Source organism: Apiospora aurea, assembly GCF_038362705.1.
Source record: "Apiospora aurea strain CBS 24483 chromosome Unknown utg000005l_segment0_segment0, whole genome shotgun sequence".
NCBI classification, from domain to species: Eukaryota; Fungi; Ascomycota; class Sordariomycetes; order Amphisphaeriales; family Apiosporaceae; genus Apiospora; species Apiospora aurea.
In genome coordinates this window covers 5,441,392-5,457,439 of record NW_027117392.1, presented here as the reverse complement: position 1 = coordinate 5,457,439, position 16,048 = coordinate 5,441,392, and the positions used below count along the sequence as shown (strand labels likewise).

The 16,048-nt window shown below is 52.2% G+C and overlaps 4 protein-coding genes across 4 annotated transcripts; 1 reads left to right on the top strand and 3 right to left on the bottom strand.

Annotated features, from left to right (window-relative positions):
• Positions 1-482: 482 nt before the first annotated feature.
• Positions 483-689, bottom strand: PG986_008216 (uncharacterized protein; the record flags this gene model as incomplete). Its single annotated transcript, XM_066844438.1, has 1 exon — positions 483-689. The coding sequence occupies one exon, from the start codon at positions 687-689 to the stop codon at positions 483-485; it is 207 nt and encodes a 68-aa protein (XP_066700550.1).
• A 2,131-nt stretch (positions 690-2,820) lies between these two features.
• PG986_008215 (uncharacterized protein) lies at positions 2,821-3,411 on the top strand (the record flags this gene model as incomplete). Its single annotated transcript, XM_066844437.1, has 1 exon — positions 2,821-3,411. One exon carries the CDS (start codon positions 2,821-2,823, stop codon positions 3,409-3,411), a length of 591 nt encoding a protein of 196 aa, XP_066700549.1.
• Positions 3,412-6,030: 2,619 nt separating this feature from the next.
• Positions 6,031-7,572, bottom strand: PG986_008214 (uncharacterized protein; the record flags this gene model as incomplete). Its single annotated transcript, XM_066844436.1, has 1 exon — positions 6,031-7,572. One exon carries the CDS (start codon positions 7,570-7,572, stop codon positions 6,031-6,033), a length of 1,542 nt encoding a protein of 513 aa, XP_066700548.1.
• Positions 7,573-11,530: 3,958 nt separating this feature from the next.
• Positions 11,531-14,787, bottom strand: PG986_008213 (uncharacterized protein; the record flags this gene model as incomplete). Its single annotated transcript, XM_066844435.1, has 6 exons — positions 11,531-11,641; positions 12,091-12,631; positions 12,836-12,956; positions 13,019-13,725; positions 13,782-14,054; positions 14,120-14,787. The coding sequence occupies 6 exons, from the start codon at positions 14,785-14,787 to the stop codon at positions 11,531-11,533; spliced, it is 2,421 nt and encodes an 806-aa protein (XP_066700547.1).
• Positions 14,788-16,048: the final 1,261 nt, after the last annotated feature.

Below are 16,048 nucleotides of genomic sequence, written 5' to 3'. Positions count from 1 at the left end.
TTGCCGACAACAGGTACATGGACGCAGAGCTGCGGGCCACTTTGGACGCATTGGCTTACACGGCTACCGACATACTGCGATGTCTAGATGAGATCAGTAATAAATCTAGCTCGCAGAGACCACCCAAGACTTGCTTCACCCTGCAGAAGTCGTTTGAGCAGCTGCGGGACATTTGCCACGGGTTACAGACCGGAGATATCACCGAGGCGTCCTGGACTTCGTCGAGGCATGGGAATTTATCTGAAATGCTCTGGGCGAGTGTTCAGAAAGTGGCTGATCGATGCTTGTCTGGGATCTCAGACCCTCTTCACAATGGACTTAACGGTATACTACGCAACAAGCCGATACTGGGCAGCACTTTGTCGTCCAAGGTCCCGATTCTGGAACAATTTCTGCATTTATTGGCTACCTACGAGCACATCATTCGGGATGTCAGTCCTCAGGTTGAAGTTTTATCTCTGCTTCAAACTGCCATTGTGCTTTCATCGTTCAGGAATACCATGAGTTCCGACAGGGGAACGCTCCTTGAGGCTCATAAAGTTGCCCATCATCTGAGAGGTAAAATCAGTCGCCTCGGCTACAGCAGCGGCCAGACCGAGCTCAATCCACTTGATGCGGATAAGGAGGAAGCTGTGCAGCACGCACAGCAAATGTATCAGGCTTGGCGTGCTATGTCTAGGAACAGACATTTCCCCGATCGTGCACATGCCAATGACTATGTTGGCCACAAGGATCAGTTGAAGGACCTAGAGGTTGCTTTAGATTAAGTAACCTCTGACTCTCCTATACAGAAGCGCTTTGTCATACAGGGCCAGCCTGGCTCGGGTAAGACTGAGCTCGCACTACGATATGCTATCGAACACAAGGCATACTACTGGGGGTGTTCTGGATCGATGCGAGTAGTCGGGACACAGCAACACAGTCATACATCACACTTGCCAAGGAATTCGGGGAGAATCTCACTGAGCAAGCAGCGAAACAGTTTCTGTCGAGCCGTGAGCTTATACACCCCTGGCTTTTGATCATTGACAATGCGGATGATCATGACCTGTCTCTGGAAGAGCTCTCACCGACAGGAGACAGAGGCGCTATACTTGTGACTACCCGAAATCCAGCGCAGATTGCGTATGGAAACTCTGGTCGCAGGTTTCTTGCGTTGGATAAGATGAAAAACGAAGACGCCAACGAACTGCTCTTGAAAGCTGCTGAAGAACCTCGGCGCACAGAGAGCATTTTGAAGTATGCTTCGCGTATCTGCGAGCACCTCTACTACCTTCCATTAGCTCTTGTACATGCTGGAAAGGCGATACACCACCATGGCCTTCGTTTGTCGCAGTACATCGACTACTTTGACAAAGAAGCGGCGCGTATACGCGAGGCATGGTCAAGATTCAGGGACAGGAGAAGCACTACAAGCGAGCTAAATGAAATCCAAGGCGGCCCTGACGGCTACAAGCATATGTCAGTATACGCTACTTTCGATTTGATGCTTCGACAACTCCAAGAAACGGCTACGGACAAGGAGGCAATTTCGGACGCCCTTCAGCTTCTCCAGATCTTCTCCTTCATGCACTTCGACAATATTCGTTTTGACATGCTTGTCAATGCTTCCATTCATCCTATACGCGAGAGAGCGGACCAAAAGAAGCTTGAGAGCAGGGAAAATGAAATTGTCAACCGACTTGGGTTGCAGACTGAGCACCCGCAATCATATTTCAAGTCAAACGTTCGTGACTTAGCATCTCGCTCCTTCTTCCCGGCCCTTCTGCCCGATATGCTGAAGAATCCTGGCAACTTCGATTCTTATCATATGAAAGGGAGAGTATCACAACGCTTACGCAGCGCCCTGAGAATTCTGGTGTCGAGATCACTGGTCAATAAAGTCACTTCTGGTGAAGGGCATGACTGGAACCTCGTAGATGACGACCGGCCACTGGTCGAGCGCTACAAGATGCACCCACTCGTCCACAAGTGGGTGAGAGATCGTCCGGGCCTACGAGTGTCTGAGCAGGTATTATACTGCCAGATGGCATCGGGCGTGCTGGCCAGCTGCATTCCCCTAGTTGGGGGCGATAGCGAGGAAGACATAACGTTGCGCCGCGAAATGAAGCCGCACATCGAAGAAGTACGAGTGTGCTCGAAAAGTCTCCAGGCCCATATTATGGAACGGAATTCCAAACGCAAGGAAAATACCTGTTTCACTGTAGCATGGGTGAAATGGCGTCTTTCTTCATGGTCAGATGCCTGGTTCTGGCCGTGGTATGGGCAGATGCAGCTGGGCGAGAAAGCTCGCTTTGGCAAAGTCTACATGGAATGCGCCAACTATGAGGAAGCCGGGAATCTCCTGTCAGAGGTTCACGACCACTTGATCAGACGCTTTGGGCCAGATGATCACTTGACACACCTCGCGAAAACTGGTCTTGCAGCAGCACTATACCATCAAACGCGACGCAACGATTCCGAGAAACTGCTATCTGAGGTTCACAAGTCGAGGGAAGCCCTATACGGCCCAAACCACCCTAGGACACTAGACACCACAGTTCAGCACGCTGAGGGAGTTCATGCACAGGGAAGGTTCACACACTCTCTCGAAATGTGTAAAGGGGCTTTGGAGGGCCTGAGGGAGGCTTTCGGCGAACATCACAGAAAGACTATCCAGTGCATGAACCTAATAGGGAAGATATATAGTTCCAAGTTCGAGTATCCAATATCTGTCCAATGGCATCGGGAAGCACTACAAAGTGCAATGGGGGGTCTCCTGGCGATGCCGTAGACGCCTTGTCAGAACCAGAGATACTCGAGATCAAAGAAGCCCTCGCCATGTCCCTGGCGAATGCCTGTACCGGAACCCGAGACCTCGAGGATCCCGAGAAGGACCTCACAGAAGCCGAAGATCTAATACAGCTTGTTGTCAGGCGGCGCAAGGAGCTGGGGAGCGAGAGCCACCCCTTCACCCTGCTGGCAAAGGCATACCAGGGGCGTATTATAGCTGCTCGAGGACGCCTGGAAGAGGCGGAGCAGTTGATGAAAGACGCACTAAAAACGGCGCTGCTGGTATTAGGCGACGACCACATCGGACTTATGGCTGGCAAGAAATGGTATGGTGAGGTGCTGATGCAGAGAGGGAAGCTCGGCCTGGCGGAACGCTACTTCAGGGAGTCCTGCGATCGAGAGAAGTACCAGAAAGCAGCTGGTGACGATGGTGAACATCCAGAAAGGATCTTCCATGTATGGTCGCTGGTCCAGTGCCTGGAGAAACAGGGGAAGCTCGCGGAGGCGTTGGAGCTGTGTAGGCAGCTGAAGCGCGACATACCCCGGGTTGGCGGGCACGGTCTGGGCGTCCGGCATGTTTTCAACAAAGACCTGGATAAGAAGGTAGACTCGTTAGTGGAAAGGGTTGGGGATACTTAGGATCCCATGACGATGGAAAGGCAGACGATCCAGGGGAGTGGGGGTTAGGATCTGGTGTTTGCTTCCCGACGGCCGCCACACCGAGGTGGAGAACCTGGCAGCCTGTATATTCCTTTTCTGATTGCTAGAACAGATCTGGTTAATAAATTGTGGTCTGGCTGGCAGAAACCATGGTTTCCTTGGTAGGAATTTCCCAGCCAAACCCCCTTTCTGGCTAGTTGCATCGCCCTAGATCACAAACGGGGGACCGGTGAGCATGCCTCTATCATTGGCGCCTTCCCCCGGAGAGACTCCTATTCGTCATTCCCTTCTCACAAAAGCCCCCCTGAGGAGCTTGGGGGCTTATGTCAAAGGACGAGAGAGCATGAGTCTGGGGAAAGGGGGGGATGGGTTTGGTATCTGATGGCACATAATTCCGTGGCTTCGTCTATGTACATAATCATTACATACAATTTAAACTCGGACATTTGATCAAACAGGCTCCATGGGATTTTCTCACTAGTGGCATCGTCAACTGAAACAATAATGCGGACGGGGCATCGGTACTGTTAGAGGCAGGAGCAGGCCCTGTCCGGCTTGCTGCGGCCGTAGAAGCGACCAGGTTGCGAAATAACCGACCAGAAGACCCGCCAGACGATCGCTTATCTGGCACCGAAACGTGACGTGACGTCGAAGGGGGAAGGGAGGAAGGAAGGAAGGGAACTTGGCTCGCTCGGGGACCCGATTGGACATTGAGCAAGAGGGAGACATATAACGGACGGCGCTTAAGTTGCGTAAGTATACTAGCTTAGCGCATCGGGCTTAGGCTCCCGTATCTGGTTATAATTGGGCAGCAAATATGGTGGAAGGGGAGGACGACAGGAATATGTAGGACTATGAGAGGGGGTTAACACGAGGTGGTCAGCAATAGATGGGGGAAGCAGCTGGAAGGACCGACCCCGGCCGAACTTCCTGTTCTCGATCTTGTCCGTTCAGCGTGCCACTGTTTCTTGTGGTTAATGTATGTATGGAGTCGGGCCAAAAATAGCGATTGGGGGGAGAGGTAAGGGAGGGAGGGGAGAAGGTGGTAGTTGCTTGCTTCTTCGCCCCGTTCCGTCGGTCTCGTTCGACCGGAGAAGAGAAAGATTCCGGCAAGGCTTTCTCGAGATTTGGTGTCTTGTTTCGTCTTCACGCCAAGCGCGCCCGCCTAACTGGTCAGTGGTATCCCTCGCGGACCCTGTCCGTCCTATTCGTTGTCCGGCGGGGGCTTGGTTTCGGAAAGCCCTGTCCACTCCCCATCCTCAGGTCAAGACAAGGCAAGACACGCCATGTGTATCATGGTCATGATGCATACGCCCATCTGCCTTTCCTCCAACCCTAGTCCTTCTCCAACCTCTCCACTTGGTCCAGATCGTCAAGGAAATTCATTCATCATGCAGTACAGATGGTGGTGGCGCAGCGACCAGAAGCGGTTCTGTAAATTAAGTGGACAACAAGAAAGGCGAGGTAGGGCTGAGCGTAGTACTATACAGTACGTATGCATATGCTAACTAACGGGGCTCCAGAAGGGGGAGGGGTGCAGAGAGAGAGAGCGAGAGAGCGAGAGAGAGAGCGAGAGAGACAGAGAGAGAGAGAAGGGAGGCTGGGGGAGCAATTTGGCGTTTTTTGCTTCTTCACGTGGGTGGCGCGATTTAGCGATCTTCTGGCGCGAGGATATATGCCAGACTGCCGCATTGCCACCGATCTCTTTCCTATCCTTGCGTTGCTTTTCGTGTACGCATACGATAATATTGTATACCTGGTTACTTGACTATCCTTCTGCTCCTGCATAGGCATAGATCCAAAAGTAAGCCCACACACACTGCCACGAGGCTCATCCACCACCGCTAATGCAAATCTGTATCCAGCCCCGGTAAGGAATCCCGAGCTACGTGGAGAAAAGGCAAGGAACGAAACGAACCCAAAGGGCCGGTCAGCCCGCATGACGCACACCCGCTAGGATTGGATCCTCTCCGCTGTCTGCCCTATGCAAAAAGAAAATCGACTGTCGGGCTGGATGATTCGTTGCTGCCTGACCTATAGAAATCGTACGATGCATAGTAACGCCAAGCCCACGATGGAGGCATGGATGGGAAGCCGTTAGGCTCAAGATGTTGCAGATCTCGGGCTTGCAGCGAGATGACGAGGATCCACCTGGTTGAGCCCCTTGGATAGTGCTGGGCAGCTCTCGGGAGGACGTTCAGTACTTGTGAGATGCATAGACCGTGTCTTCGTGTGAACAGTGTATTGGCAAGTCAAAGTAGCAGCGCCAACACCAACGATACTGAGAAGCCCGAAAAAGGGGGCATATTGTACGAAATCGTGAACTTCATTCCATAGCCGTGTTTATATATCCAAGATCTACTTAATAAGGATACGCATTACTCCCAGCACAGCAGAACGCCCACAACGGTGTTTGATATCATATGTACCAAGGTAGAATACACTGTCTCAAAAGGTATCTCAAAGTTCCTAGATACCCGCCCGTCCCGAAAAAGAATACGCGCCAAGAAAAGAAGGTGAAGAAAAGGGGTTCACACATCATCCACTGAAGTCCATAGTATGGAAACGTAAAGAGTAGACACGAGCATCATGCCATGTCTAATAGTCGTCGACTACCTCACCCTCCGCGTCCTCGTCCTCATCGTCATACTGTCGGGCAGCGCGAGGGGCCTTGCTGTTCTTCTCCGGCTTAAGGGGGTTGTTCAGGATCCAGCTCCCGTTCCTGTCGGGGACGATGATGGCGACGTCGGGGCGCGACACCCATGCGACCAGTGTTGGGTGGTTCTCGCCGTTGAAGAGAATGCGCTGCTCGATGCCGCTAGCCGCCTTCTCGAGGTGCTTCGCCAGGTGTTCCATGTGCTCGTCCCAGGCACTGGCCCCTTTGAACACATGCGCGCACCCGGCGGCTGGGCAGGTCATGTAGTCGGGCAAGCTGCAGCGGGGCTTGTGGGCTTCCTCCTGGAAGCACTGGAGGGAATCTTCCCATTCCGGTACTGTATTCTTCTGTTTGAGCTGCTTCTTGATGTTCAGGGGCACATGCATGCGTCGGACGTGCTGGGTATATAGGTCTTTCCGGTTGAATATGGCGCCGTTGGGCAGGTTGGGTGCGTGAGGAGAGCAAATCGAGGACGACGAGGAGTTGGAGACTTTCGTGCACGTTCCTTGGCTGCAGAGCCAGTAGAATAGCAACAAATGTTGCGAGGCGACATGCCGCTTCCACTCATTCTTGGCGGCGAAGGTTGAAGCGCACCCCGCAAAAGCAAAGAGGCAGGTGAAGGGCCTCGTGTGCTGTTTCTTGATGTGATTTTGAAGTCCAGTCTCGTCCTTGAAGGTAACGTCGTGGCATTCAGGGCAAGGATAAGTGGACAACGATCCTGAAATCGCTGACTTGTCTGCCAATTTGTTCTTGTTGCCCAATGTGCGAGGCTCGGTCTTGATCCTCTTTGGCTGTTGAGTCGGCTGGCCTGCGTTGCTCCGCTTCCGACCCCGGGGGCTGCGCTTCGCATTAGAGCCCCGCCTCTGGTAGGTCTTCGGCTTGTAGTCCTCGTCATCTTCGTCGTCCTGGATGGGCTGAAAGGCTGGCTCATTCTCATCCATGCTTGTGTTATCGTCGTCTTCAGGCTCAGGGGGTGGGTAGTTGTTTGGGATGCAGATTTCTTCCTTGACGTGGGGAGTCAACGCCGTGGGACTGGTTTGCCGCATGAAATGGATGGGTTCGTGATGGCCCATCTGGTCCGTCTCGAAGCTGCTGCCCATGCTCGACATAGTATAGCTCCGGAGGGGTAATTCGGTTGTCTTCTCCTCGTGGAATCCTTGGAAGACCTCGTCGTCAAGAGAGTTGACGTCGCCCAGCTTGACTCCGTCTGACATGCCAGTCATTTCCACCATTTGCAATGGTGACTGTGCGCTCCATGGGTCGTAATGGTTTTGGAAAGGGTAAGCTGCCTCGTCAGGCGGTGTTGAGGGTATGTGGTCACTGCTTCCAGAGCTCAATTCGCTGCTGCTTGCCGAGTGTTCTGAGGGGGTTTCTTGACGGGCATGCATAGGAGCTGGTAGAGAGGGTATTGGGGTAGTCACTCCATCAGACTGGCGGCCAGTGTAGGCAGGAGCCGTGAAGTACTGCGTGCTGCTTGGGGCCATTGGGGCGTGCGGGAAACTGTAAGGATACCATTGAGTTGGCTCAAGGGCTGCAAGGTTTGAATATTTCAGACCCGGGTCTATCACCTCGCCCACCAAGTGGTCAGCTGAGGGATAGACTGCCTGTGGGTTGGAGAACGAGAAAGTGTCGTACGCCATCTTGTGGTACTTGTTCCAAGTTAAGGAGATCAGAGTGTCGTTTCTTTACCCGGAGTCAGAGGCAGATGTTACTCTGTGATAGCGAGGGTTGGCGACCAAGGCAATGGAAAGTGACCAGATGAGACCGTTATGTGCGTCTTCGCATATCGCAGTTGGGCTTAAACCGAAAGATTGGTATAAACATGTAAGTGGCCCCATAGACCAACAGAGAAGTCTTCGAAGGTGGGCAGGGAAAGAATAGTTATAGGTATCAAGGAGGCGAAGCTGTGTTTGGATGGAACCATCTTTTATTGATAAAGATATTGACATGGGGATAAACTTATCTTAATAAAGGCATTGAAATCATGGGGGTCTTCGAATCTGACCTGCCCTGGATAGTCCTCGACTTCGCCCACCCTCTCTCTCATTCCTCCTCCCATCGAGGCCTTCGACTCCACGCGGAGCCGCAAACTTGTACATCGGTACCGCGCTTCGAGAGTTCGCTCTCTTTGATTGGACGTCACAGTACAGTTGTTTCGAGCCAACGAAGCGGCTGACGGAGGAACTAAAAGAGATCTTCAGCAGTGTGTAAGTACCACAGCCCCTGTCAAGCCCCCCCTCCCCAAAAGAAAAGAAAGAAGGAAAGCTGCAAGTGATCTAATACAGAAAGAGTATACACCCTGGCCCCCATACAACTGTTCGATGTTGGGTAGTACGTACCGGTGCACGCTTTTTACCAGCTGCTTACACTGGAACAGCCGTAGTGGTAGCTTCCGATTTGTTTGTGGTCCGCGAACCACCCACCCATTTGGACCCCAAATTCTTTCGTTCTTTTCTTCCCGCCTTCGTTTTGTCGTTTCTTTTCCGGGTCGAAGGGAGAGTAAGAATCTGACGTACGGAGAACTATGACCCTTCAGGATCCAATTCGGACGCTAAACTGCAGATGGTCAGTCTTACGGTCAATCCCCCATGGATGTAGGATGCTAATGTGGAGTGAACGGGACATGGGAAAAGGTGTAATAGTTCCCAATTCATGGGTGTGAGATAGCTGGAATCCGGGAAGGGGAGGAGGCTCAACAAGGTGCTGGTAAGTATGTATCGTAGTATCGTCGATAACTACCCAGTCCTCATGAATCCCGCTCCGGTCGAAACGAGAGGACCTTCGTGCAGGAACAAGGGTGAAAAAAACGGGGCGTCTGCCCTGCCAGGCCGAGATGAGCGCCCAGAGTATGCCTCGGTTCTCGCCTATAGGACTTAGCTCTATCTTGGCAGCCAAGCTGAGCAAGAACAACGTCCGATCTCCAATCGAACCGGGTGGTAGGTTTTTCTTCTGGTGTTGCGTCGTTGCTGCCCCCCTTTTCAACCTTACCATGTCGAAGAGGACGCCCAGCTGTGGTGGTATTATATTCGAGCATTCATGTTCGAGCCAATCACCTGTGCCGACATGGGTAGGGCAGGAGACAGGAGGGGTCGCGGGCCACGGCCCCCCATGTTTTCCTTTTTCCCCATCGTAGGTAGTCCTCGGAATTCACATCTTACCCATTACCTACTACCCAACCGGATTATTGGATCAAATCTTAACGCTTTCTCGTAAGGCGTCGCGTCAACAATCCTGGATGTTTGCTAGGTGGAAAGACGTAACGTCGTAGCTCGTAGCATGGAGCCATCGATCAAAACGGCCCCCAACGTCCAAAAGGCAAATGTGGAGTTTCCTCTTGTCCTGGACGGCTTCCATCCAGCCCCCCGGTTGACAAATGGAAACCGGGGCGCCCAGGATTTGATAGAGCTGAGCTGAATCGGATGCTTGCAGATAGATAGACAGATGAAGAAATGTGTGCCGTGAGGCGCCAAAAATGCACAAATTGCATTGCCCTACTTGGGAAGGGCGGCGGGCAGTGGTGACCCATCTGGCGGCTGATTAGTATCAGCTTTCCATCGGTGGCTTTCCTTTTTGCCCATCCGCTCCACCATCCATCCGGCTTGGAGCGAGAATATGTAAGCGTAGCGTATCATTCCATGTGGATTTCGAAGTGCAGATAAAAGTGGGATGGTTGATGCCTTATACTCGGGTAGGTAGCATTTTATCTAGGTAATTGATCAGGGTGCGCGGAGCAGGGGTTCGTTCGTTTGGGGGTGGAAGAGGGAACGCATGTGCGAGATGTTACGAAAGCCGATTATGTCGTACGAGGGTGATAATTGGGTTCTCAGACAACAGAGACGATTTGTTTGCTTGCCTTTCCGTCCTAATTTCTGACATGCAGTGTATATTTCGGGCTAGAAAGCTGGCACGGCTTGGGACAGGTCAAGCAGGTGCAGTCTGAAGTTGGCAGGCCCACCTTCCCGTTCCAACTGGACTTGACGTCTCCAACTCCCGCTTGTCACTTGTCCAACGGGCAGGGGCGATCATCTTGGTCCACCGAACTATGTGCAGGTGTCCATCCATCTCAATCTCGTGTGCTGTGATGAGTTCATGTATGATGGGCTTGGTTGATTAGTCAATTCGAGCCGAGTAGGATACTGCAACGAGTAAGACGATCATTGAAGCAATTGATTTGTATTCCCTACCTCCAGATGTGTGCGACCTTGGCTGTCGACCTCTCTCGATCCAGGCCCGCCCCCTTTACAACACAGGCACAAGTGTGAAGACCATCCACTATCTCTCGTTAATATGGAAGTTTAGTTGTTGCCTTACTTTTTTTTTTCTTTCTCCTTTCTCACGGCTTATGCATCCACTGCCTTTTCACTCATGCATTGTTCTTTCCAGGCTATGCTGTCTCTCTCCAACTGCTCAGTTTACATAACTGCGTTATGTTATCTACCCGCTCCAGATGTTTCGCTGCGGTGATGTGTTATGCATAAGCCTTCCAACTTCGTTGCCTGCCGCGAGACGGACGACATGCAGGCGCCACCGCAGATAGGCAGATAGGTACTTTAGGTATAGTATACTTGCTACAACCATGTCTACTATCGGGTCTAATCAAGTGCAATCGACTTCAATCCAATATCCATCCAATGTAAATAACGTGCTGGCCCTCTCGATATCACGACTAGCGAATTCAGCCCCCCTGAATGGCGAAATACCGCCATTACCCACCTTCATCACCACCATCTTCGTGTGTGCGGCAGGGCAGAGCCGAGGTGTCTGTCCTTGACCGAAACATCTCGAGCAAATCGTAGCATGATCTAGCAAGGGTAATAACAAGGACAAGGACAAGGACAAGGCGGCATCATCGACAGCGTTGCTCTCGGGCATCATCGCCATCAGTATGTATCGTCAAACTCTGCGTCTTGGCATCATCTTTGCCGTTACAATCGCTACCGCTGTGCCTCTCCATCTCCAAATTCACTGCAGTAAGCAGGACCCATGAACCCGAAATCTGCTTTCTCCGGTGATCGCCGCGCATCCTTATCGGTCCTGTTGCAACAAGAAATCTCATCAAGGAGATTTTTCTTTTCTCCCCTTTCATTCTAGAAGAAACACAGCAAGCGAGTTGGAGGCAAAGCATTGCTCAGCCCGTCCGCCCAACTGCAGCTTTCCGCAGGGGCACTGAGCCACCTTGGGAAGTCGGTAGGTGGTAGTGTGCCCACCACCCCCCTCTGCTTCTATGACAGCGGGACGTCGGATGGATGGGTGAGTTTTTTTTTTTTTCCTTCACTGGCCCTTCCAAGGGCTCAAATCAAGATCCAAAAACGCACCTAAGGTAAGACCTACATGCTCAGCTATGCTTGTGGCACAGCCTCCCCCGAACTCGAGCACAACAATAGCAAAAAAAAAAAAAAGCCCTATGCATACAGCTCCGTCATGGCACTTCTAGAAAGCCATCTAGAAGATCTCGACAATCTTGATTCCGTGACGAGAAGAAAAGCCTTTCTTCTCGGCAGCTCGGTCACCGATTAAGCCATCAGCCACCTCGGCCGTAGGGACTGATGGCGGCTATCGATCAACCCCCAAATTTAGACCCCAATGGGGTTTGGTGATAGTTCTATGATGTAGTTACTCAACATTCGAAGAAGCTAGTACAGCTGCTAGTGTTTCTATTTTCATACTCGTGATAGACGCCTAGCCATGATACTAGTTAGAAATCGGAGCTCGTCTCCTGAATCCATGGTGAACGATTGAGAAGAAATGGAACGTAACACCGCGACGCCAGCTAACCCCAGCCTAACCCCAGTATCAATTCCAATCCCTGTAATAATGTATCCATCTGGGTATCCAAAACAATCCTTTCGTTCATTCACAGTCGCTGCAAAGCCGATGCTGACATGTACTACTGACACACTGGGGACTCATCTGTCTACTGTTCCCTTCGCCGCATTGACACTGTACACCGGTGTCAGTCGATCTCTCGGTGATGATAAAAATAGTCACATCTTAGGACTTACACATCGCATGACAACCCCCACGAGCGTGGAGGGAGGAGCTTTGGCCCGCTTTCCTTGATGAACGGCGATATACCCGTCATCTCGCTTTCGCTTTTTGGGGCCCGCAAGGGGGCCCGCAAGGTGGCTATGCTGCTCCTTGGGGGTTCCCTTCCTTGCTGGACGCGATGATGCAAATAGGGGTGCTGGCTGCGATCGGGGCGCCGAGTCACCGTCCTCTGGATCGGAGCTCAGAGCTTCCACTGGCGGTGCGTCTGGGTCGACGTCCTTCCAATCGTCAACCTGCTTCTTAGGCAACCCTTCGCGCCCGGAGAAGTGGTCATCGATATGATTGAAGCGTTCAGTAAAGGCCCCCAGTCCTTTTCGCTCAATCTCGATGATTCGCTCGCAGAAACCGCACCAGAACCTTGCCTCGCAGTTTCGACCTACGCGACAATGCTCGAGCTTCATCTCAAGCCCTTCTCCCTGGAGGCTATGGTTCTTTGACAGATGCTCCTTGAAAGTCTCACGTCGATGGCTAAGCTTGCCGCAAACTTCGGCAGACCTGCCGTTATTTCGCTGCATGTCACATCTCCACGCTTCATGGAGGAAGTGTTGGCTATTCTCATGCCTCTTCCAGTCATTCTTGCTCCCAAACCTCTTGGAGCAGTTCTGAAATGTGCAGCCATAAGGTTTTGAGTGGCGCTTCAAGTGTTTTCTTTAAACTGTCAGCAAATCGAAAGGGCTGCTCAAGAAACAGACAACTTACTTCAATTCACACGGGCGCTGGAACTTCTTATCGCATCCTAGCTCGGTGCAAGCGTGGTAGTTATCAGGCTTCCCACCCTGTGAGATATCTTCCGGTCTTGTCTCGACGACGGGAGAGCTTTCTTTTTGAACCCGAGTTGCTCAAAGATGCCGTGCATTTGGAGTGCCTCGACCAGCTTCCTACGTTTTTCTGGATCTTTCAGCTCCAGTTGTAGCGATGATATGTCCGATACTGAAATGACTGGTGGATCCTGTGCAGTCGATATATCTACTCCCTGCTTCTCACTCTCTCTCTTAGATGTGGGGTTCATGCTCCCATCGTAGGTTGAGACTTTTGCTTCTACCTCGGGAGATTGAGGTTCGTCTCCATCGTATGACGTAGAGCTCAGTGAAGCCTCTGTGCCGGTAGCACTAGAAACACTTGAGCTGTTCGGGGGCCGCTGTTCTTGTCTAAGATCCTCCGGTGAGATGAATTGCGAATTTCTTTGCTCAAACTCTGGTCTCTCAGGGTCATTTTGTATCGATGGTCTCAAGGATTGGCTTAGCTTGGTCTGGATAGGCCCAATTGCCTGTAGAGGATCCGACATGCCGAGATGCTCATCCTCAGACGCCGGCTCTACCATGTCGTTCGATGCACCAGTCCCACCGGTCATATGGCCCAGCGCCATGTTTGTGTCATCCAACTGGGACCGGGAATAGTCTGCTTGAGCGGACTCGTTGTGGTGCAGACCGTCCTCTGTACTATGGTTCTCGTCAGGAGACCAGTATTGTGGCTGCCCCGTCTCTAGACTTGGGCTGATTTCAAAGTCATCGCAGCCTCCAGACTGTTCAGGTACGACTGCAAGATCTGACAGCATGTCCTGGGCCTGAGAAGGGGGATGGACTTGTGGCCTATCACGGGTTTAGTCAATGTAATAGGGACCATGGCATGTCCGCAATTGACGTACTGGTATATGCTTCCCTCCAAATCTTCGTCCTTGACTTTTTCAATTCGATGGACACGTTTGAGGTGGGCTCGAAAGTTGTCTGCTCTGGGCCAGATTTTGTCCTTGTTTTTGCAAGGGCCATGAGGGCATTGAAAGCGACTGCCAACAGGGCTTTCTTCAGGGTGCACACTCCTCTTGTGCCGATCAAGATCGTTTGGTGTACTGAACCCTTCGGTTCGACCGCAACCAGGCACGTTACAGGTGAAAGGTTTGGTATGTCTTTGCCTGTGTTTTCTAAAGGGCATGTCAGTCGACCTATTTGGAGTCGACGCAGGGGAATCTTGCTTGGCCTCGCTTACTTGAGCTCCGAATTGGTCTTGACCGCCTTCTTGCAAGTCTCGCATATAATCCCCTTGCCTTCAAAGTGGCGGGCTTGCTGTTGAAGAGGTTGTTGTGGCGGCATTACCCAGTCTCCCGGCGACGTGTTTTTGGTCATATACTCCATCCCATGTCCATACGAGGGGAAGTGGAATTCGGAGAGGTGTCCAGCCAAACTCTGTGTCTCTGTATTCCGATCCATAGGTTCGTCATAGAGGGATGTGGCTGTCACGCTCTGTTTAGCAGCGTGGCTCCCGTAGCCCGAGTCAGAGGGCGCCATGCCTGGCGGAGTGGTCTCGCATTCCGACGGCACATATCTCTCGCGGTACTGTCCGGGGAATCCCATAGGGTGTCCCTGGAGGTTCATGGTATGGATGCGAGACGGACTACGGTCATCATCCTCCGGAAGGGCGAGGTCTTTTGGGATCCACGGGCCATCGTTGGTCGTGTACCAATGCGCCAGGGCATTCTGGGCGGGCATGTTCCGAGGATGTGCAAAAGCGCCGAGCAGGACCGGGCTGCTGGTATTATACGAGGAGGTCAAGAGGCTCATCTCAACTTCGGACAAACTCCTCGGATGGCTAGTCCGGGGGAACATCTGTGTATCCACGGGCCCCGCAGAGCCGCTTATGCCGGGGGCGGGGCCCATGCCGGGACGGTCATCCATATCAGACGAGGTTTGCTGGTGCCTAAGATCCGATGGATTCCCGGAGCAGAGACTGGCGGTATAGTGCGAACCAGCTGGGTGGCCCGGGATCTGTTGCAGCCTGGTAATACGGCAGTGCTTCCTAGTCAGGTGATAACACGGTCGGCTGAGTTCAAGGTCAATGAGTAGATAGAGTGGCTGCGCGACTGCACTTTGTGAGGGCGTCCAGAGACAAATCTGCGAGGCGCTCTATGGCGGGCTAAGCGTGTTAGTTTGGGGCTGAATCTGCCTTATTCGTATCGCCGTCCGTCTCTTCTACTGGGTGTAGCCAAGGACAAGAAAAAGAGGATGGATGGGCAGAGTAGGTAGGCAGGTAGATAATTGACGCTATGAGGCTAACTGACATTTCAATGAAGTAAGCAGGTAGCTTCAGAGATCTTCAGACTTGCTGGCTGTTTGCTTGCCGCGACGAGGGCAAGCACACGTGTAAATCGAATTTTGATTCAATATCATAGAGATTGGTATTGCTTGATTGAACTCATGCAGTCAGCATATGTGCAGTTGATTGATTGACACTGTCGAGGCTCGTCTCGTTGGAAAACGCAATTGCGCAAATGCGAGAATTGAGGTCCAGGTCGGATCCGATTAGGCAGACGAGGAAGAGCGGCGGCACTAGGTTAGGCTTAGGTAGGCAGGCATACTGCAACTCTGCAACTCTGCAACTCTGCAACTCTCGGAGGGCAAACAGAGACAAGAGGCGGGCGAGACAGGATGGACGATGGACCATCAATCAATTGCTTTGCACCCACCCCAACAATAACCAATGATGGGACGGATATCAAGAAAAACGTCAAATCAGAGTCCTTCAAACGGACGTGACGTGGCAGGGTGAGATTTGATGCTTTTTGAGAGAATGGCTATTGTTCGCTGTGCTGTCGAGTCTCGCAGTCTCAACCGCACCGCGACGGGGCGCAGTCGCAAAGGTCCGTAAGGCAACCAGCATGAAGAAAAAGTGAGGCAGAGGGGATTTGGTTGCCTTATTTCGTGGCGTCTTGTGTGCCCATCCCGTCCACGCCCATAGTCATTTGATGGCAGGTCGGACAAGAGCAGAGCCAATCAACGACGGCTCATTCTGCGCCCAAGCCCCCCGAGACTACATGACATGTATGCTGCATCTCATCAATTCCGGGCCTCATCTTCAAACCGGCCTCAGTGAGGGCACATCTGCCGCTTGTTTCGCCTGGTCTATTTGACAACTGATTTA